The sequence below is a fragment of the Budorcas taxicolor genome, chromosome X, assembly GCF_023091745.1.
Source record: "Budorcas taxicolor isolate Tak-1 chromosome X, Takin1.1, whole genome shotgun sequence".
Classification (NCBI taxonomy): domain Eukaryota; kingdom Metazoa; phylum Chordata; class Mammalia; order Artiodactyla; family Bovidae; genus Budorcas; species Budorcas taxicolor.
The window spans coordinates 130,992,546-131,016,116 of NC_068935.1; the positions used below are offsets into that span (position 1 = coordinate 130,992,546).

Genomic DNA, 23,571 nt, shown 5'->3' on the forward strand with positions numbered 1-23,571 from the left:
TATAGCCAAACTGTCTGCAGTATTAGGAAGTGAAAGACTTTCACAATCTTAGCTTACTGTAATGATATTGTCAGTGGTTCCCAAGCTATGGGGCCAGGGAGAGAAGTATCTCAATCTAGCTGTTCCCAAAACATACTCCCCTGCCATAGGGCCCCCCCCCCAAAGCATGTCCCTTGATCTCCCATTGCTCTACAGCCCTGGGTGCTGGCCTCACTCACATGCAGCCCAGGCATCGGTGTGCCTCTGCAGGGCAGGATCAGCGTGAAGGACGCAGCACCCACAAAAGACCATGATTTGCTTTATCAATTAAGTCTGGTCACTGAAGCAGAGTTGACAAAAGATCTCCTTGCGACCAAATCACCACACAGTTCAGTGACACTGGATAAATACATGCCCAAATAAAGAGGTCTTTGTTTACCCTCACACTAAGTACCAGCCAGAAGTAGGATTTCCTCCAAAAATGATAAAAGCTGGCTTCTGTGTTGAAGGGGGTGTGGCTCACGTGTGGCACACAAATGACAAGTGATTACTAGTGAGATCAATTCTGATACGCAGAGTGAAAAAATGAACATAAAGAGAAAGAAGAAGTAATCAAATCAAATAACCACAGTGCAAATGCATTCAATTTTAATCTTTAATCGTTAACATTATTGCTTTAGGACATGCTTTCCCTGAACCAGAACAGAATGCTAATTACATAAAAATATACACATAGAAAAAGTAGTTCTCCATATTCCCAGGGAAAAGACAGTAACTTCTAGGATACTCAAGTGTTTTAATTATAAAGTCTTGGTCATTTCATTTATTAGCTCTGTAACATACATATTTAAATTAAACATTATTAGACAGCCGTTACAATGGGTGCGTGTCAGGCGCCGTTACTGAGTAAATGGATTCTCCCGTGAGGGGATGTGTCGCTTCCCCCACCCACTGACAGGCACGGTTAATGTTTGAGTATGTGATGCGTCGCTGCACACGCGTACCCTCTTCTCCGCCCAGAGCCCATCTGTGCATGTGGGTGAGCTGGTCAGGTCGCTACCTCTCTAACTTCCACAGCAAGACGAGCTGGGCTTGGGCTTCCGGTGCAGACGGACCGTGTCTGTCTGAATCAAGGGATCTGACCTATCCTCGGTAGCGAGCACTCTTCGAACTGCTTCCTCAAAGGCTGCTGCGACATTCGTGGCATCTTTTGCACTCGTTTCAAAGTAGGGATAGTCACCGTTGTCCCGGCACCAGGCTTGGGCTTCTTCTGCAGACACTTGCCGCTCGCTGATGTCAACCTTGTTGCCCAGAATCACAAAAGGAAAGCTTTCGGGCTCTTTCACATCTGCGTAATATATGAATTCTTTCTTCCAGTTACTCAAGTTCTGGAAGCTCTGAGAATCATCGACACTAAAGGTAAGCAGGCAACAGTCAGAACCTCTGTAGAACGGCGTCCTCAGGCTTCTGAAGCGCTCTTGACCAGCCGTGTCCCAGATCTGCATGGTGACAAAGTGTCCATCCACCTCCAAATCTTTATTTAAAAACTCCACACCTATTGTATGGAAGAGCTGGGCATCAAACTTATTAGTCACATATCTGTTCATTAGAGAACTCTTCCCAACACCACCATCTCCAAGGAGAATGACTTTGAAAAGCGATGATTTTCCTGCCATTATTAATCTCAAGATCTCTGACTGTGGAACCCTGTAAAACAGAAGAGTACCATTACATTCCTTTAGACCTGTACCTAGTTCCACGTGCCTCTCTGAACATCAGTGCTAAGGGAAAGAAAATGCAGGGAATACGTGACAGCAAGAGATGTCAGCTACTGAGCTCTGCACCTCGCGCCAGGCTGCATCCTACCGTCACTCCCGACGACCACTGCTGAGGGCTCGTTCTTCCCCTTCCTCTGGTTCCCCTTGACTGAGGCTGGCAGTCAAAGCGGAGTCTAACCCCCAAACCATCCTCTCAGCTCACAACAAGCCCTGCCACCATTTGTTAGAGAGGCACCAGGAGACCGAAGAGGGCACATTTCCAGAGCAACTGCAAATTGCCCTCTGGTGGCATGGTTCACTGATGGCTTTCCTCTCAGGAACAGGGGGCTTCTAGCCAATCCTCTCTGTCTCTCTCCCAACACTATCACCATAGGAGCTGGCAAGCAGGGAACAGGGGACAGAGTTCACTGATCTGGCTGTGAACAGACCAAAGCCAACCACTTGAGTAAAGGACTCTGTTCTCTTCACTGAGGACACTTTTTTGTATTGGCTAACACTAATGTCAGCACCAATGGAATTTTTATCATAATATAGTAACCTAGCACATTCTACCCACAAGATTCGTTTGGGCAGCTCCAACACTTCTGAACAAATGCGAGCCTGGGCTGTTTGTTACTTGTATTTCGAAGGGGGATGCAATGAACCTTAAACCAAAATGTGGTATGGTGCCCATGCTTTGAGGGAAAGCCCTGGGAAGGACTAGACTGCCCCGTGCACCAGTGAGGAGGCCAAGGGTGGGGTGGGGTGGCATATGAAGACTCAGACACCTATTTACAGCCTGGTGGGAGCGTTGTTTGTATTTAAGGCTTCTATTTTAACTCTTTATCATGGAAAATGTCAAACATACACAATTTTGGAATAATGAGAATAATATAATGATACCGCACAGGCCCTAAACCTAGTTTCACCAATTATCAACTTACAGCAAATCCTGTTTCCTCCATAGTGTTCCATTTTCCCTTCTCCCAAATTATTCTGAATCAAATTATAGCATGTAGTCTGTAAATATTTCAGTATAAACTGGCTTTTTAAGATATTAAAATTTCTGGAAGCAGACAATTTTTAGTACCGTCTAACAGTACTTTCTGCAATGAAGGAGACACCCTCCATGTGGACTGTCTGATATGACAGCCACTAGCCACATGTGGCTATTGAGCAGTGAACTTGTGCCTGGTGGGAGAAAGGAAATGAATTTTAAATCTTATATAGTCTTAACTAATTTGAATAGTCACATTTAAAGAGCAAACAGCTGTACTGGATAGCACAGCCCTACAGCAAAAATGGCAATTAATTTTCCCATGAAAGTAGATAATGTGAATCCCTCAATGGGAAGGTAGTTAAGGCATGAACAATAACTGTTATATTGACTAGGCAGTAGGGACCTCCCTGGCGGTCCAGTGGTTAAGACTCCATGTTTTCACTGCAAGGGGCGCAGGTTCGATCCCTAGTTGGAGATCTAATAAGATTCCACATGCTGAGCCACGTCAACCAAAAGAAAAAATAAATCATTGCAGTAAACAAACATTATCTGGCAATCTCCTGGTATACAAGAGCATGACCCAGTATAACGAAGCCAGCATAACTGAACACTCCCCATAACCAGCAAGAATTCATCTCCTACTACATGCTACCACACTATTCTTACAAACATGTGGCAACTTGCCCCTCTTATTGGCTCTCTGACATTACTTACTACAGTAATTACTACTATAATCTAAACAATTTAAATTGGCGAGGCAATCAGGGAGCATACTAGCTGGAGACTTTCCAACCTCAGCACATGGCTCTGCCCACTGCCCAGGCTAAATTACTATCAGAAAGGAAACTGAAACTATCTCAAACCCCTTCATTTCCTGACACAGTAACAGTGCACTAAATCAGTTCCTTGTTTAATTCTTTGGAATCTTGCTCACATGACTTCAAACCAGAAAAAAGAGCAGCAAAACCAAAAATGCACACAACTATTGTTACATAGGGAAAGCGAAAGTACTAGTCACTCAGTCCTGTTCGACTGTTTGCGACCCCAAGGACCAGAGCCCGCCAGGCTTCTCTGTCCATGGGATTCTCCAGGCAAGAATACAGGAGTGGGGTGCCATTTCCTCCTCCAAGGGATCTTCCCAGCCCAGAGATCAAACCCGCGTCTTCTGCCACTCCTGCATTTCAGGCGGATTCCAGACAGACTCTTTACCACTGAGCTACTGGGGAAGCATCTGCTAATGCCCCCTCCTTAACATTCTTTAGTGGTCTTCCAGACTCAGGTCTAAGTCCAACTTCTAAGGCAAGACACCTGGTCCTGTTCCCCATTCTCACCATCAGCCATTCAGAAATGCACTGTCAAGTGGAAGTGAAATTCAGATCCACGGGCTCAGCCCACATACTCACCTTTACCCTGGCCCACGCTGCTCCCCCTGCTGGCAACCCCACCCACTACTACTACTACTACTACTACTACTACTACTACTACTACTACTAAGTCTCTTCAGTCGTGTCCGACTCTGCGCAACCCCATAGATGGCAGCCCACCAGGCTCCGCCGTCCCTGGGATTCTCCAGGCAAGAATACTGGAGTGGGTTGCCATTTCCCTCTCCAATGCATGAAAGTGAAAAGTCAAAGTGAAGTCGCTCAGTCGTCTCCGACTATTAGCGACCCCATGGACTGTAGCCCAACAGGCTCCTCTGTCCATGGGATTTTCCAGGCAAGAGTACTGGAGTGGGGTGCCATTGTAACTTGGTGCTCAGAACGCTCTGTCATCCCTAACACTGTAAACTTCCCCCAGTAGCCCCTCATTCGAGGACTGTTCCTTTCCCAGGGTTTTCAAGATACATAAACACGGACATTCCATGTCGTGTTGTAAGGGTGTAAAAAACGTGCTCAATTCTAGTCTATCATTTACCCCAGGACTCTAGTTAAGTCTCTAGTTAAGTGTTTAGTTTGCTAGACACAAACTTCCACTGCACAGCATCAACTTGCTAGTATCTTTACATCACATTATAAACCGGACTGTGCAATCTAACAACCTCCACCCAAACGAGAGGTTACATATCTACCGAATTAAGTCTTAGAAATTCCTTGAGATTTGTAATCATAACTTTTATCAGGATACTTTGATAGTTCTATTCTTCTTGCATAATAATGTGGGATTTGGGATATGCTAGACTCACACACCAGGAAATAGGTACTTTTTTTACATTTCCCATATATAATTTGGGGCCTCCCAGATATCCTATTCCCATCACTTCATGGGAAATAGATGGGGAAACAGTGGCAGACTTTATTTTTGGGGGCTCCAAAATCACAACAGATGGTGACTGCAGCCATGAAATTAAAAGACGCTTACTCCTTGGAAGAAAAGTTATGACCAACCTAGATAGCATATTGAAAAGCAGAGATGTTACTTTGCCAACAAAGGTCCGTCTAGTCAAGGCTATGGTTTTTCCAGTGGTCATGTATGGATGTGAGAGTTGGACTGTGAAGAAAGCTGAGCACTGAAGAATTGATGCTTTTGAACTGTGGTGTTGGAGAAGACTCTTGAGAGTCCCTTGGACTGCAAGGAGATCCAACCAGTCCTTTCTAAAAGAAATCAGTCCTGGGTGTTCTTTGGAAGGAATGATGCTAAAGCTGAAACTCCAGTACTTTGGCCATCTCATGCGAAGAGCTGACTCATTGGAAAAGACTCTGATGCTGGGAGGGATTGGGGGCAGGAGGAGAAGGGGACGACAGAGGATGAGGTGGCTGGATGGTATCACTGACTTGATGGACGTGAATTTGAGTGAACTCCGGGAGATGGTGATGGACAGGGAGGCCTGGTATGCTGTGATTCATGGGGTCGGACACGACTGAGTGACTGAACTGAACTGAACTGAGATATCCTATTTGGGAGTATGTTGGCATTTGCTCAAACAACTAAGACAGACATACACAACTCTCTCAGTCTAGCTGCAGCACTGAATATAGACACACATATGATAAAGATAATTATACAAGCTATCTTATTTCCCACTGACATCTAACAAAAGTTAGCTTGATGCAATCTATCATTAACATAACAATTAGTTTATGAACATTAAAATTTTTCCCGTTTTCTTCTCTAAAAACAGAAAAATCCTTTGAAACCTCTTTAGTATAAGCTGAATGAATAAAGGTATCCTGCTATGTTCTTTTCAAGACTTACCTTAAAATGTAATATGAAGCCTTTTATACTTCAGTTTAGGATTGCCCAAAGGCAATAATTTTCACCCAAGCTAAAATATGACTTTAGCAATCAGTTAAACACTATTAAAAAAAAAAAAACTACATGTCTCTTCACTGTGCCAGACTAGAGTCAAGCTCAACAGGGTCTTCTTTCCCTGCTGATTCCGCCAAACCCATTCCCTTGGCAGGGACTTTCCAGGTGGCTCAGACAGTAAAGCATCTGTCTACAATGCGGGAGGACCCAGGTTCGATCCCTGGGTTGGGAAGATCCGCTGTAGAAGGAAATGGCAACCCACTCCAGTACTCTTGCCTGGAAAATCCCATGGACAGAGGAGCCTGGTAGGCTACAGTCCATGGGGTCGCAAAGAGTCGGACACGACTGAGCGACTTCATTTATTCATTCATTCAAACACTATAAAGAAATCTAAATAAGAAAAGCATAACACACAGACCATAAGTCTTACCTTAATTGTTCAGTTCAAACATCATCATTGTCTGCAAAGAAAAAATTTGAAAGCTCACCTTAGTAATATACATCGTCTGTTTTCATAATTTTAAGAGTAAACACAATAATTAAAAAGTAAAAGAAATGACTGACTTATATTAGTAGCTAGATTCTTAGTTTATGACTGATTCATGCTGAGGTTTGACAGAAAACAACAAAATTCTGTAAAGCAATTATCCTTCAATTAAAAAATAAATAAATAAATAAAGGAAAACTGCACCTGCAAGCTGTCCATGACCTTTCTCAGCCTAAAAGTAGCCCTAGAATCAAATACTACACTTTGTTTTTTTTTAAAGAAGTTTTTCACATGTCCCCATCCACCCTACTTTTCTAAGTATCCCATTCAGACAAATATAAAATCTGGTTAATATGAAATGTAAAACATTTCATTCGTTGTTCAAATTCTGCCCAAATTTTGAGTGATTTAAATTAATCATATTCCAGAGAATAAAATCAAGGCATCACCGACTCAATGGACATGAGTTTGAGCAATCTCCGGGAGATAGTGAAGGACAGAGAAACTTGGCATGCTGCAGCCCATGGGGTCGCAAAGTCAGCAGAGCAACTGAACAATACCAACAAGGATAAAAGAAGGACCACTCAAGGGACAGGCACCTAATGTGACACAGGAAAATTTGGGCTAAGGCAGCGCAGAATATCCTGAAGCTTCTTTCTGGGTAGCCAGAGCAGAGGGGAAACTTTGTGAGTTAACAAAAGCCACTGGCAGAAAGGAGAACTGGCTCCCCGTGCCAAAGGCCAAGAGCCCATACCCGTGGCCAAGCTCTTGGACACCCTGCAGCTTGGGGACTCTGGCGACAGCAGGACCTACCGGAGGGCTGAGGAAAGATTCACTGAGACACGGACACCAGGGAAAGCGGCTCACCACTGTGCCAGGCTCATGACCTGAGCACAGACAGCTTCTGTGGAACAAATACATGAAGAAGCCTTTACTGATAGTTTCATGGAAACCAGACAAGTTTCTTTTATGGCCATTTCTTCAGCCAAATTTCTGGAAGAGTCCCAGGCAGAACAAATGAGAGGGCAATGCAGGCTGACATTAGGAAGTCAAAGGAGCCTAGTCCCACACACCAAATTCAGTGTGGAGGTTTCCTGGGCCAACTAGGCTGTGCTAAAGCACTAGCCTCTTTCCATCTAAATCAACAGTTTCAAACTCCTCTCCCTCCCTTTTTTAAAAGCAAAGGGCATTTCTGTGGGACTTACATGAAGCAGCCTTCAACTTCTAAATTCAATCAATGAAAAACACAATACCCTTCAAAATCTTGACATTTGGGAGTTAAGGACAAAACCACCACCACCCTCACAATGACTGAGCCCTTCAGGCCACCAACTTTGCATCTCTGCATCCACTCGTCACCAGCTATCCTAGGGGTGAGGACTCTAACTCAGAGAGGTGACATTCCTTGCTGGCGGTCACACAGCTAGGAAAGTGTCCACCCCAGGGGCCTCTGACCCTGCCAAGTGGCTCTGACCACTGCACAGCTCCATCTGGAGGAGGAAGGAACTGGGGGGGGGGGGTATGACTGGAACCAGGAAGCGGGACCGAGGTGAGAAGGCACCCACATGGCCAGGGAGAGCCCAAGGTGGAGAGGGCACCTGGAGCCAGCGGTGGGGGGGGCGCCGTGGTGGGGTGGGTGGAGTGAGGAACGAGCTGTGCGGCCACAGGACTTCAGGGGCAGGCCACCAGAAGATTTCTGCCAATGCCCTCGGAGTGAGCCTACCTGCATCCCTGAGCAGATGCGGAGTCCAAAAAAGCATCTGTCTGCGATCACAAGAGCAGGCTGCGGGGAGGGCAGAAGGGAGGCCTGGGGCAGAGTGGTGGTGGCTCACTTACCATCCCTCTCCAACTACCGACGGTGTCAGCGGGCTCTGGGGTGGCTGGCCTCCTACTAGAGACTGCAGTAAGCTACTCACCCCAAACCCCTCCTCCTGCTCACCCCTGGCCAGGCGGCTAGACCTCAGCTCCCCGGAAGCCCTGCCCCTGCGCTCCTGGCAGCCCCCGCAGGCACCTCTGCATGCAGAGACAATACTGAGGTCAGTGTGCCTCCCAGGGCAACTTCACGTTTGTAAAAAGGCAAGATCTCGAAAAAGATTCAGTTAAGGGAAATGTCTTATACCATGATAAAAATGCCCAGATTTTTCCCTGAGCCATCCATTTTCTAAACTCTACACCAAAAATACATCCCCATATCATTCTAAAACTACTTGCCCTTGGAGAAAAAAAAATTGCAAAAATGTTCCCAGTGGGGCAAATGGAAATGACCTAAATGCATAATTGGGGATGCTCTGCAGCCCTTGAGAAGACTGGAGACATGGGTCTGTAGAAATGCATTAAGTAATAAATCCAAAGAACGTGTACGCTGTGATGACACCATGTAAAAAGTTCATAGGTTAACATGAAAGTCTGCAAGAAAATCTCGAACAATCAACACCAAGTCTTTAAAGTCCTGACTTGATTTCACACTCATACTCGTTTTTCAAATATCAAAAGTATTCTTTTAAAGCAACAACAATCATTTATTTTGCTCTTGAATCTGCAATGTGGGCAGGGGTTGGCAAACTCAGAAGCATTTTTTAAAACTTCATTTTCACTTAAAGCCTAGCTTGACTGAATGCTGTAATTGAAATAGAAATAATTTTCTTTTAAATTTTCTTCAAATACTGCTATCCATCAGACCTTAAGGACAACTGCTTCCTAAAGTTTTCTATAACTCAGATTATATTAAAAATAATTCAACATGAAACCCAAAACACAAGCAACAGAAGAAAAAATAGGTCAAATGAACTTCATCAGAATCTAAAACTTTTGTACTTCAAAGGGCACTATCAAGAAAGTGAAAAGACAATCCACAGGATGGGAGAAAATACTTGCAAATCATTAACTGATAAAGGACCTGTATCCAGGAACTCTTAAAATAACAATTTAAAAAGCAATTTAAAAATGGACAAAAATGGTCAATATCATTAGCCAGGAATGAAATGCAAATGAAAACTATAATGAGATACCACTTCACACCCAAAAGGCAGACAATAACAAGTGCTGCTGAGGATGTGAGAAAACTAGACCTCATACACTGCTGGTGGGAAGGCAGAATGAGTGAAGTCACTCAGTCGTGTCCGACTCTTTGTGACCCCATGGACGGTAGCCTACCAGGCTCCTCTTTCCATAGGATTTTCCAGGCAAGAGTACTGGAGTGGGTTGCCATTTCCTTCTCCAGGAGACCTTCCCAACCCAGGGATCGAACCCAGGTCTCCCACATTGTAGGCAGACGCTTTACCATCTGAACCACTAGGGAAGGGAAGGCAGAATGGTGCAATGACAATGAAAACAATCTGCGGTTCCCCAAAAAGGTGAACGCAGAGTTACCATCAGTTCAGTTCAGCTGTTGTGCCCGACTCTGCGACCCCATGGCCCGCAGTACTCTCCTAGGTATGTACTCAAGAGAAATTAAAAAAATCCACACAAAAACTTGTACATGAATAGCATAGTATTAATCATAATAGCCAAAACATGGAAACAGCACAATGTGCATCAACTGATGAATAACTAATAAAAATGTGGCCTCTCCATACAATGGAAGATTAATCAGTCACAGAAAAGGATGAAGTTCTGATACATGCAACTATATGGATGAACCTTAAAAACATGATAATTTAAGGAAGCCACACACAAAAGGCCATACATTATATCATTTATATGAAATGTTCAAAATAGACAAATCCACAGGGACAGAGAGTAAATTTGTGTTCCAAGGAATGGGGAGTGACTGCTAATGGGTACAGGTTTCTTTGTGTGTGTGTGTGTTGGGGGGAAGGTATATGACAAAAATACTCCAGAATTAGTGGTGATGATTGCATGATTTAGTGTCTATACTAAAAACAACTGAACTGTACACATTAAAAAGGTGAGCTTTATTGTATGTGAATTATAACTAAATAATCTAGACATATTTTTATTGACACACACATACACTCGGCCTGAGAATTAGCAATGAGACCCTAATTTATACATGCCACAAATGATCTCCTTGTCCCTTCAGCAATATCCTTTTCAATAAGCCAGTTACACACACAATAAATACTCCGTCAGGATTACAAGGTCATGTGCTGGCAACAATGCAGGTTAACGACGGTACACACGCATCTGAACGGGAAGCTGGTTAAGTAGGTTACTGGCAGCAAAGAAAATGAACTATGTTTTCAACAGATACATCAAAACTAAAGAGAAAAAGAGAGCACTGAATCCCAGCCCTTTCCTTTTTATAACACTCTTTTCCAACTTTTCAATCCTGCACTTTTATCTTGCACTATCAATTGTTTACGGATAGTGTAGAGGAGCCTTTTCTCTGGTCTCTCTCTCCATGCTGGCTTCCAAAGCTGATTATTACAATAAACCAAGGGGGAGTCAAATCCAAGCATGGAGAATATATATCTCCAACAGAAATGTTTGTATGGATTAAAGGTAGACCCTTTTTATTGGTCATGGACCTAACTGCCTCCATTTGCACACATAACAAAACCCATTTCTTTCTTTATTACTTTTATTATATAGGATTCTGAGCATGGCATTCAAAGAGCTCTCCAACCTCACATACCTATCTGCTTGTCCCAATTATAACCCTACAGGTCAGCACCCCCAAACCTATCAGGCATTTACTGTCCTGCCTTTGCTCAGGCCCTTATCTTACACTAGGAGTTCCCTCCCCACATCTTGAGAGCTATGAAATTCCTAGCTAGTTATCTAAAGGCCCACTTTCGCCACGTCCCTCACAACCTAATCTTTCTCTTCATTTTCATAATCATTCCACTTCTATTACAGCTCTCATTCCCTTACAGTTTCCTAATTACACTGTCACCCCCCTGGGAGCGGCACACAACACCTACTGCCATGCGTTCACTGGCCCTTTTTGGGGTCTGCAGCATCTAGCACAAAGCTTTCCACACGCTGAGGCACCAAATGAACGCTAAATTGAGAACAATGAGTAAACTACTTCCTCCTTCTTTCTTGCTATTCTATTCTTATTTTTCTATTTGTACTTTCCGTACTTACTTACAGTTTTTTGTTTCTCTATTCAATCAGTTCTTCCCCCATTCTGTTTTTGAGGTCTATTAAAATATGTGGGAGAGGACAAAAAAAAATTGATTCTTACTTGAAACTCAAATGAGAAAACCACTTTAAAATAAGTACTCTGGAATGCAACAGGAAATGCTGAAGACCCACATTCCTGTTAACAAGCTGCCAAAGGGATGCTAGATTTATAAACGGCTTCCTCAAATTCTCAGGTTTTCAAATCTGAAACCCCTTGACTAACTCTCATTTCCAAAAATTTAAACTGAATTTATCACTCCTGATTTAAATTTAGGAACAGATTTTTTTTTTCCTTCTTTTCAAAATCACATGTTTCTTTTGCACTCACTGTTAAATGTCCCAGTTAGAGGCATGCCACTTTATTTCATATCACAGCTTGAGAAACTGAGGCTCGAAGAAACTAACCAAGGCCACAAAAGCATGGTTAATCCCTCCATTGTTTCTATTTTCACCTAGGCTGTATTTATTTCCATATCTCTTAATACAGGTGTGTCTCGCTTAACAGCCTCTTAACTCCACTCTTTTATATCCGGTCTTCCTGGGTGTCTTGCTGAACAAGGCATGTCAAGGAAGTCATTAAGTATAATAATAGGCACTATCTCTACAGCAAGAAGTGGAGCATAACAAAACGAATTAAGCAAACAGCACAGGCACAAACCAACTTGGGAGGCACAACTTGCCACATGAAAACACGTTATCTAGGTGGCCACTGAGCACTGCCTGGAGACAGCTAGAGAAGGAAAGACTGCACAAATCAAAGCACACTCTGTCACCAAGTCAGAGCAGCTCATCCTACTTCAAGAAGTCATTCCGTGAGTGCTCTTTATGAAGAGCAGGCATCTAACTGAATTGTTAAGAAATATAAACTCTCAGTTTTGCTTAAAACAAGGCACCTTTGTAGTTAGATATACTAACTAATCACTAACAGTGGTGGAGTGAATGAGTAGGGAGAAGAGAGGAGAAAAACACAGATTTGGTTAAGGAACTCAATTTTCTTAAATTATCCTGAAAATAGAGAGCCATGTGCTCCAACACAACTTTCTGTGATGAAGGAAATGTTCTTATGTCCAATATAGTAGTCACAAATCACATGCAGCTACTGAGCGCTTGAAGTGTGGCTGGTCCAACTGAGGAAGTAAAGCGTTAATCTCATTTCAATTCGGTTACATTTAAGTTGCTACATGAGTACTGCATTGGAAAGTACAGGCATGGAGTGTGCTTAACTGAGAGTCCATGAAAGAGCTGCAGGGGGAAAATGCACCTTCTAGAATCATAGGTGAGACAAGGGTGAGTGAATGGATGGAACTGTGCTTGAGCCTTCCTCTGGAAAGAGTCAAAAAGGTTTCATCAGATTCTTAATGGAGTATGCACCTCAAGAAACGATCGATTAAAAATATTGTTTTTTAAAAAAAAGCAACGATCAATACGCATCTGCAACATTTGTACATTTCATGTGATTACCGTGTATAGTTCATAAGACCCTCAAGATTTTTACCTTTACTTGCCATTACTGTTTGGAGGTTCTCTCCCTTACCCATAAGACTTCATTAATATTACACTTGGACCATGAACTGTGACAGTTCAATCAAGAGACTTATTCACAGGAAACTGCTAATCCTGTGAGGAGAACATTTTGTTCTTCATTTTATTTAATGAAGTCCTCAAAAGGAACAAGCATAAATTTACCTGTAATGAAGACACCTGAAAATGGCATTTGAAATGCTTGACAGAAAAGAGTGGGGATAGTTTTAAGGCTGCACTTTGGGGGACAAAATTAAAATGCAAAGAAATGGGTAAAAGTCATAAAATAGGAATACTACACTAGGAAGCAGAGCAGGGTATTTCAGGAAGAAGACTGTGTTGTGAAAGAAGTGAATGTGAACGTGCAAGTTAGAAAAATATATTAAGAGCAACAAAACACAAACTGAACATCATCTGCGATGATCTGCTGTAACTTAAGGGAACCCTGGTTCTGACTCGTCTCTTCAAGTTAGGAAAGAAACCTGCTTGCGATCTTTAATTTGAAGCAGAAAGGGGTGAGGGCTGGAGAAACTTCCACGTAAGCTCAGGGAAGAGTCAGTATAGCAACACTCCCCACAAGGCATGAGGCCACAGCAAGGTAGAACTTCTTGGCTGTTAGAGAAATTAAGTAAGAGGGGTGGAATTTCCCAAGAAGATCTATTTCAAGAGAACAGCTGTATATCCGGCATCTAGGACTGAACTAGATTAGAGACTGCCATTCTGCTGGGAAACTGTCACCAGGTCAAAACGAGAAGAAACGTCAGAGCGCTGCAGGGAGCTTTCTGGAAAGTTCGCTTCATCACACGTCTCCATCACTGATGCTGCAGTTTGTCCCCACCAAGGTGGGGAGCTGACTTGGCTTACAAAAACCTTCCTGAGCCCAGACTTACTCAGTCATCATGACACATTTCGCTCTGTGCCTGATCAACTCTGCACCTGCTCACTGAATGGAGGTTCTCAACCTCTCTATCCCCCGAGCGTCAGCAGAAGTCATGGGAGACTTCCCAAAGGCCAATCCAAGGGCTTCTCCTCAGTGCTCATCTAAAACCCCTAAGGCGCACGCAGCCCTAAAGCGATTGAAGAAAAAAGTGCCCCCTGAGGACTTTGCTGTGTACACTTCTACAAACACACCCTCATGGCTGACCAGTGTCTTCAGCAGAGGCCCACCCAATGGACAGTGAATTCTAAGATGGAGCATTTTGTCTGAATGTATTACCTGGCATCAAATCTCAAAGGAGTACCCTTCTGAGGGTATTTTTTTTTAAACAAGTAAGATAATGGAGGCCCAAATGGGAAAGGGTCTTGCAAGTATCACACCTCTAACTAGAGGCATCAGTGGGACCTTGAAGTCTTAGCCAGGACTCAGTCACCAGTACTGTCTCTGTTAGGTCTAACGGCCTGGCAATGACCTTGAAAATGCTTCCTACTTCATCGTCCATAAAGCTACCCTGCCTTCTCTGCCCCTCACCCCATTAGCTTTCTGCAAACCAAATGGCTCCCTTTTCTAAGAGGCTCTTAGACCATATATATCACCAGGTTGATGCCCTTGCTGTTGTTCAGTCACTAAGTCATGTCAGACTCTGCGACCCAAGGACTGCAGCCTGCCAGGCTTCCCTGTCCTTCCCTCTCTCCCAGAGTTTGCTCACTCATGTCCGTTGTGTCAATGATGCCTTTACCTCTTCCCAAACCATATCTTCCTGGGATATAAAAACCTAGTGATTCCTAAAGTCCACCTTCCACCCTTCTGCCCCTTGGGCGCCAGATAAGAATTCCCACCCCTTTTATAATACAGTCATCTGATGTATTCAGATGGCAGTTCAAATTCAACAGATCTAAAAAAACCAAGTTAATTATTTTCCCCATTTTCAAAATCTCTTCTGTCTTACCCACTTCAACCACACAAGAAACGTGTCCAGTTCACTCCCTACCTACTGCCACTGTCTTTGCTCAAATAACAAATGCTATGACTACAATAACATCAGCCGCCACTGTTCCCTGAGTGTCTACTGGGTACCTGGCACAGAGCACCTTGAAGTCACCTGCAACCCAGATGCTACCACCCGTGCTTTATGGATCAATAAACCAAGTTCATAAAGATTGGATAACTTCCCCCTGGTATAATTGAACAGGGCAGGTCAAACATGCGTGACCTTCACTCCCATCAAAAGAAAAGAAAAGTCAAAAAAATATACAAAGCCAAAAAGGACAACAAGAGAACAACTGTAGGTGAGAGACAGCAACAAAACCAGGAAGATGGAAAGTAAATGGTCCAGCAGTGACAAGCTGAAGAGCCAGGGAACCTACCTGGGGAGAAACAGCTGTCAAGGAGAAATCGGCCCCGAGGGCACGGGGCACTTCTCAGCACAGACGCAGACAGGCCGGCTGGGTGGAAAGCACAAGGGGAGACCCCATGACACCCCCTCGGCACCCAGGGGCCTCTCCCTACCAGCAGACCTACTTCCTAATGAACTGTTTGCAGCAGGAGTTGGGGATGGAACTCTCCAGATGATGAGGGAGGGGAGAGCAAGCGACAGTGCGTGCAGGGAACTGGGCAGGGCAGGTTATATGACATTTCAGAGGGCATCACAGAGGTGCTGGCAGGATGCTTCACAACCGGTGCTCAAAAGGGAGTTCATTAGTTCATGGTAGATCACACCACATTCCTTTCTATGACATCCTATCTTTGGGAGGCGGGGTTCCCTGGGGCTAGTATGATAAAAATCAGGTGCTGCACAAGTATTAACGCAAAACAGGGTATGAGGGGAGCAGCTGTTTGTTTCCAAACGTTCTGCAATGTTACTGAAGAGTACTGGAGCTCATTCTAGAAATGCTTTGTATTCACCAACGCGTGGCCTTCCAGCAGCTCTTCTGTTCTGACTCCAATGAAACCACAGATGTATGTTCAGGTGCGTCCACCTAGTCCCTGCTCTGATTACACACCCCAGAGCAAGACTGCGCCCATGAGAGCAGTCGCCTAGCCACATGCCACACTCCAGGGAGTTCTGATATTTGCGAACCTGTTAAAGCAGTCAAACCCTCCATTATCTGTGACATGCTTCTACAGAGCAAGTGCCAGGAAGAAAAATCTGTAAGGCGCTTTTTCAGACTTCTCCAACACTGACAAATACAGCCCCTCTCACAAGAGCGAACCTTCTGGAAACGACCTTAGCCTCTGTTCCCCCAAAACCTAGCCCAGTTCACAAGAACCTGGGATGAAAACGGTTCAGCCCACACTGACCCAGCAGTCAGTTCACTGGCTGCCGTGATCTGCTCTCCTTCACTCCTGGATAATGAATGTGGCCACGGGATGAATGTAGCAAGCTGTTCCATACTGTTTCTCCATCCCCCTCTAACAATAGCAGACATTGGGAAGGCATCGGGCTGTGGACACAAGTGGGGCCTGTGTTCTGAGCCCCTGCACTGAAACGAGCAGGTTGAGGGCAGCCGGTTTGGTGAACCGCCACGGCCTGCCTCGCTCCGTTCTGTATTTCTTCCCAGACACGGGGCTGGCTCTCCCCAGCCCACGCTGATCTAGCTGCGACCTCACCTACATTCGCTCACCGCTCGTCATCCTCTCTATGTTTGTGATAAGCACCAGCATGCCCTACTCTGCACCCGGCATGGTCAAAAATTAACAGAAGGTAATGGAGGAACCCAGGATGAGCAAACACCCGGAGCGCACCTTCACAACACGTGTGCCAAGAATCACGCTGGGGAAGTTCTCTCCAGAGCAGAGGCAACCCCAGACTCCCTGGCAAGCTCCAGCCTCCCCTCCCCAACCCAGGGCAACCAGGCCCCCCCTCACCTACACACCTGGGTCCCCCAGCTCTCCTCCCTCGGGAACCTTGACCTTTCATCTGCATCACAGCTCTCCAAACGCCCTGAGGCCTTTTGTGAGTTCACCACCCCCCTCAAAAAAAAATTCTTAATACATGTTCTGTTGATGATCTACTTAGTCACAGGCTCTATTTTCTTTTCCTTGGTTTTGATTAACAAATTTATTACCGAGCTACCTTTCAAGTGAGACCTGTTTCTCACACACACAGACACACACACATTTTTCCATTTGGCTTATTTCCTTCTGTTGCTTCACCAGCTTGCCTGAGGCAGAACTCCAGGCAGCCCTCCTTTTACTGGGCTTCACAGTTATTAGGGGCTTTTTACAAACTGAAGGTTTCTGGCAAACTCTGCATGAAGCAAGTTTATGAGCACCATTTTCCAACAGTATTTGCTCACTGCTTGTCTCTGCGTCACGTTTTCATAATTCTTGCGTTATTTTAAACTTGTTCATTATTATTATATTTGTTACCATGATCTGTGATCAGTGATATCAACAGTGCAAAAAGATTACAACTCACTGAAGGCTCAGACAATGGCCAACAATTTTCAGCCACGAAGTATTTTTTAATTAAAGTGTGTATGTTTTTTTTAGGCATAACATACAGGTATGGTATAAACATCTTGTAACTTTCATAAACAGTGGTAAACCAAAACCTTTGGTCTGAAACCAAATCCAAAATATCTCCGAGGTATATCTGTACTTGGAAGCCAATAATTTGATGTCTTTACTTGATGTCATAAATCCACACAGGCATTACAAAGTACAACCAGCTCAATTTTACAAAGAAAGAAATGTGGTGACCTAACTTGGCCAGAGCAGCAAACCAGTGCACATGGAGCAAGACTCCCCAGAGCAGGGGGTGCTCCTCCTGCACCAGTTTCTCTTGATACTCCCCAGGATAAAACCCCTCCAGTAGTAACAGAGCACACATCCCTTTGGTAGACTGAACTTGATAGCAATCATTTTTAGGTGTATAATTCAGCATCCCCTCTACCCCACAGCAGACAGCTCCTGATACAAGGCAGAGAAATCTATTCATTGGCAATGAACACACTCAGTGTCCATCAGCACAAGGCAAAAAGCAAAGCTCCTCACAAAAGATGCCATGTTGCCCGAATGAATAACACTCTCACAGCAATTCCTAAATAGAGCCAATCTTTTCTTTTTTTTTCCTGGCCGCGCTGCAGAGCTTTCAGGATCTCAGTTTCCCCAACCAGCAACTGAACCCAGGCCACGGCAGTGAAGGCCCCAAGTCCTAATCACTACACCACCAGGGAACTTCCAGGGCCAAGCCTTTGGGACTCCTCTCACTCATAAAGTTCACCTAGGAGTTACATCTGCCACCAGAATGAAGCAGTACATGGACTGAAGGGGCTAGTTTTAGGCATGATGAAAACATGCTGGAAAAAGTCAGAAAAAAAATGCAAAAATCAATTAAAATTTTTCATTGCTTATTTCTTGAATTCATTGATATAATCCATGCAGAACTATTGTCCACTGAAGCTAATTTAAGGAAGAATTTTATGCTCAACAAGAATGGCTTCTCAATTTGTTTCTTGTAAATATTCACAAGTGTTCAATTTACAAAGCTATCAAAACCACATCAACCAGAGCTTGGGATTAACATATACACACTGCTATATACAAAACAGATCATCAGCAAGGTCCAACTGAGTAGCACAGAGGATTCTACTCAATATTCTGTAATAACTTATATGGGAAATGAATGTGAAAAAGAATCAATGTGTATATATGTATAACTGAGTCCCTATGCTACACACTGGAAACTAACACAACACTGTAAACCAACTATGTGGTAGCTGCTCAGTCGTGTCTGACTCTTTGCGACCCCGTGGACTGTAGCCTGCCAGGCTCCTCTGTCCATGGAATTCTCCAGGCAAGAATACTGGAGTGAGCTGCCATGACCTCCCCCAATAAAATTGAAAACAAAAAGAAAAATGCATCAACCTTTCCCCATTTCACCTAAGCCCACACACAGTAAATACCATGAAACAGGTACCTATGAGCTGGTTTGCAAATGTTTTGTTTAACAACACCTGGCCCACGACCTTAAGTAGGCTGGGTAATGAACTTTGTGGGAGGACAAAGTTAGATCCCCACCTCATGACTGTGATCAGACTGTATGATTCGGGGAGGGGGGGACTCCCCACTGCCCTTGGTATCACTAGCACCTTTTTGTCAGCAACCGAAGACTACTCAGAAAATGTTTGCTGACAATTCGAATAATACTGAAACCAAATTTCCTAAGTCAGGTTCAAAGGCCCTGAATGCCCCTCAAGTTCTTTCCAACACTTTTGCCAACGAAACAGAAACATGGAGCGGGGGGAGAGTTCTGTTATCAGAAAATTTTTGGTCACTCTTATTCTTTCAAATGAATGAATATATCTCTTAGTCAAGGGAAATCTCTTCAAGTTCCCAAGTCCAGGAGGTTCCTAAACAAGAACCAACAGCACTGACTGTGAGCTCTGGAGTTACATGGACTGACGTCAAGCGGGATTTCTCAACCCCAGCACAAGCAACATTCTGGGCTGGGCAACTCTCTGTCAGGAGCTGTCCTGTGCATTGGAGGACGTTGAGCAGCACTCCTGGTCTTTACTCAATAGATGCCTGCAGCACTCTCTCACATGTGTGAACCAAAAAGGCTGCAGAGGTTGTCAAATGCCAACCCCTACTAGCACTCTAAATTCACAGGGGCCTACTCGGAATCCTGGCTCTTATCTTCAGTCCTCCAGAGAACCACAGTGTAGATGGAAGAAGTGACGGAGGAAGAAAGAAATGGCAAGAGGAGAGCTTGGACAAGAGCGAACAGCACTGAAGTATTTCCTTAGTCTCCAAGAACTCCGCCAGGAGTCAAGGCCAACAGTATTCTACTTAGTTTTCCTCGGTCTATTCTAACCTTACAAATGACAAACCCAAAATCTCTCCAACTCACAAAACTCTCCAAAGTAAATAACTCAGCAAGCCAGAAGCTTTTTAGTATAAACTAGAGGAATTTACTATTAATACAATATCCACACACACAAAAACTGAAGACACCAGACGGCCACACCAGATGCAGAGTTTGAGACAAGTAGTGAAGGTAACTTCAACCCAAGGTTCTAAAACAGAAATGAGAAACAGTCTCCTTAAAGGTCCGTGGCATAAGAGTACTGAGCTTCCTTCATGTCTTTTGTTCCACTGAAAAGTTTCTGAGTTTACAGGCAATTTAGGGATTTTCCACTACAATTATGATGGCAGAGAAAGACAAGCACGAAAAATAATTTTTCATTAATTTTTAAAAAAGCAACCAAAATCTATTTTTATCAGGCCACTGAAATCCTACATAAAGAGCGTGTTCACGTGACGATTTGGAAACTACCCGAAGTCATTCCTCAAAAGAACCCTGGTCACGGGATGTATCATCACTTGAAAAAAAAAAAAAAAAACCACCCACCCAAAACCCAACTGATACTCTTCGACTTAAATTAATTAAATTGGCACTTAAAATTTTCACCTTGTCTCTTTAAAAAACGAAGTTGGAAGAACGAGAACACCATTCGGAAATCTTGGCCAGAGTCTGCATCCGATAACGGCCCAAACCGCCTCCGGCCCCTAGGATTAGTTTTATATTTCCCCCCTCGTCTCCAGAGTGGTACTAACACCTCAGCAAACGTTCACCTGGGAAGCAGGTCAGAAGTCGCCAGTATCAAATCGTGCGCGCCTCTGCTTTCCCTCTGTGAGTCACGTCAGAGTGGGTTGCTTTGGGGTGCCTGGGTGGATTTCTCCGTGTATGCGTGTTTCCCTGCGGGTAGCATATGCCCTCTCTCCCCCCTAGGGGTTTGTGTGGCTGTGTCCCTCTCCCTGATCCCAGCTGCTAATGGATCTCTTTCCCGTGTGCGTCTCCAGGACTTCTGGGTGTCTCTCTTGGGGCGTGTATCTCTCCCCGGGTGTGTAGGTGTGGGACCCCGTCTTTCCACCTGCGTCAGACACAGTAGGAGGCAAGGGGCTACAAGTCGTCCCTTCTCCCGGGGTGGGGAGCGGAAAAGTGACCCGCAATGGCCGCGCGCGCCCCCCGCCCCAGTGCCCGAAGCCCAGGCCGCACTCGCCGTCGGCGGGCTCCGCTCAGACCCTGACGCCCGCGCAGCTGGCCCCAACCCCCGGCCGGCCCCGAGGGGAGTCGGCGCCCCGCTCACCTCACGGCCACACGGAGTAAGTTCGGGAGCTCCGGGCCGGTCCGTCCGAGGGCAGGGGAAAAAAGTGAAGAGGGTCGAGGAGCCAGCGGGCAGGAGACGTCGGCGGCACGGCGAGGGTCAGTCTGCAGCTGCACCCGTCCTGCACGGACGGAACAACATGGCGACGGGCCGGGGCGGGGCCCGGGGAAAGCGGGCGGGACCTAGTCGGCGGGGCGGGGCCCGGGGTGGCCGGAGCCCTGGGAAGGTGGGGAGGGGCCTGGTCGGCAGAAGCCCTGGGAAGTCGGGGCGGGGCCTGATTGGGGGGCCCGGGGCCCGGGGCCTCGAGGTCGCCTCCGCCCCTCCCTCACCCACTCCTTGCCAATCCCCTCTAGCTGAATCACGGGTTTCCTTCGGGTGCGCTCTTTCTCTAGACCTCTGGTTGCGTTCCCGGGAAAAGAGAGCACGGATACTAGTCACCTTTAAAAGCTGACGTAAACTGGGAATAAGCAGACCGCAAAAGCACTGTCACACGATGCTGTGACTACGCGGTGAAATGAATATGCAAATAAACAAGTGAATAGATTGAAAAAACATCTGTGATATTGTGAAATAACAGGATTTTTTGATTAATTTTTTTAATTTCCTTGCTCTTGTTAACATTTTTACTGCCTCTCGCCTCTAAATATAAAGCAGTAGTAGGAAAAGACATAAAGAAGCAGTGAGAAAAGGCGGCATTGAAACTCTTAATTCCTCACTTGAAATACGGAGTTAAGTGCAGGTCGATACTGTAGACCAGAGAGGGATTTTTAGTCCCTCTATAAATATATTTTGTAGGGCAGATTCAGTTTGTTTATTTTCCAAGAAAAGATCTCACCTTTATTGTTTCCTGGGCCCACAATCATTAACCTCTGGCTCTGTTAGTTTAGTTCAGTTCAATCGCTCAGTTGTGTCCGACTCTTGGCGACCCCATGAATAGCAGCACGCCAGGCCTCCCTGTCCATCACCAACTCCTGGAGTTTACTCAAACTCATGTCCATTGAGTCGGTGATGCCATCCAGCCATCTCATCCTCTGTAATCCCCTTCTCCTCCTGCCCGCAATCCCTCCCAGCATCAGAGTCTTTTCCAATGAGTCAACTCTTTGCATGAGGTGGCCAAAGTTTTGGAGTTTCAGCTTCAGCCTCAGTCCTTCCAAAGAACACCCAGGGCTGATCTCAAGGGACTCTCAAGAGTCTTCTCCAACACCACAGGTCAAAAGCATCAATTCTTCGGCACTCAGCTTTCTTCACAGTCCAACTCTCACATCTTTCCATCCACTGGAAAAACCAGAGCCTTGACTAGACGGACCTTTGTTGACAAAGTAATGTCTCTGCTTTTCAATATGCTATCTAGGTTGGTCATAACTTTTCTTCCAAGGAGTAAGCGTCTTTTAATTTCATGGCTGCAATCATCATCTGCAGTGATTTTGGAGCCCCCAAAATAAAGTCTGACACTGTTTCCACTGTTTCCCCATCTATTTCCCATGAAGTGATGGGACCGGATGCCATGATCTTCATTTTCTGAATGTTGAGCTTTAAGCCAACTTTTTCACTCTCCTCTTTCACTTTCATCAAGAGGCTCTTTTGTTCCTCTTCACTTTCTGGCTCTTTAGGAAGTCAATTTTGGGTAAGGAATCTAATGTAATTATTCAGTACTAGAATAGTTCCATTTGAGAGAGTTTGTTACAAGCATAAAAGGCAATTTTAGAATCCTTGTGAAAGTGAGGCATGTGACTGAATTCTAGTTTAAGCTTAAATGAATTTTTCTTTCATAGAAAACAATCATATCCATGCAGGGTATTTCCCCAAGCAAATATAAGTAAAGGTTTATAAAATGCAAATCTACTGATAATAGGGAGGATGAAGAGATTCATTAGCTTATTTTAAAACACATAATTAAAACTACACAACAAAACATGTAAGAACTTTAATCTTTCAAAAATACACCAAAATAGATAGTGTTAGATACAGTGGACTAAATTGCAACAAGGAAGCCATGGGTCACTAAGGAAATGCTATCTGAAAAATTCTAGATCTACGTCATAATCATAGACAAGGAGTGATGCAGTAAGGGTTTATCGTCGTAATCGCTAATACCAACCAGCTATTAACAGGTGCACTTATGAAATTATTGTATCTTGACTTAAAGAAAGCCTTGAGAAATCTAAGAATTTTCAAGAAAGGGTCCTAAGAAGGTCCTACAAGTGATTCATAGGCTATTGCAAAATGTGAGTGAGCCATATAAACATATCTAGTTGTAGCCACAGTCAGCAGCTGAAGAAAGAACATGGGGTGGTGCTTTAATCGCTCAGTCGTGTCCAACTCTTGCGACCGCATGGACTGTAGCCCGCCAGGCTCCTCTGTTCATGGGATTCCCTAAGCAAGAGTACTGGAGTGGCTTGCCGTTTCCTTCTCCAGAGGATCTTCCTGACCCAGGAATC

General features: G+C 44.7%; 1 protein-coding gene across 1 annotated transcript; it reads right to left on the bottom strand.

Moving 5' to 3' along the window:
* Window positions 1-623: 623 nt before the first annotated feature.
* Window positions 624-21,405, bottom strand: RAB9A (RAB9A, member RAS oncogene family). Its single transcript, XM_052663038.1, has 4 exons — window positions 21,116-21,405; window positions 7,283-7,373; window positions 6,413-6,443; window positions 624-1,686 (listed from the first exon to the last, which is right to left on the bottom strand). The coding sequence occupies exon 4, from the start codon at window positions 1,653-1,655 to the stop codon at window positions 1,044-1,046; it is 612 nt and encodes a 203-aa protein (XP_052518998.1). The 5' UTR covers window positions 1,656-1,686; window positions 6,413-6,443; window positions 7,283-7,373; window positions 21,116-21,405; the 3' UTR covers window positions 624-1,043.
* Between the last annotated feature and the right edge of the window lie 2,166 nt (window positions 21,406-23,571).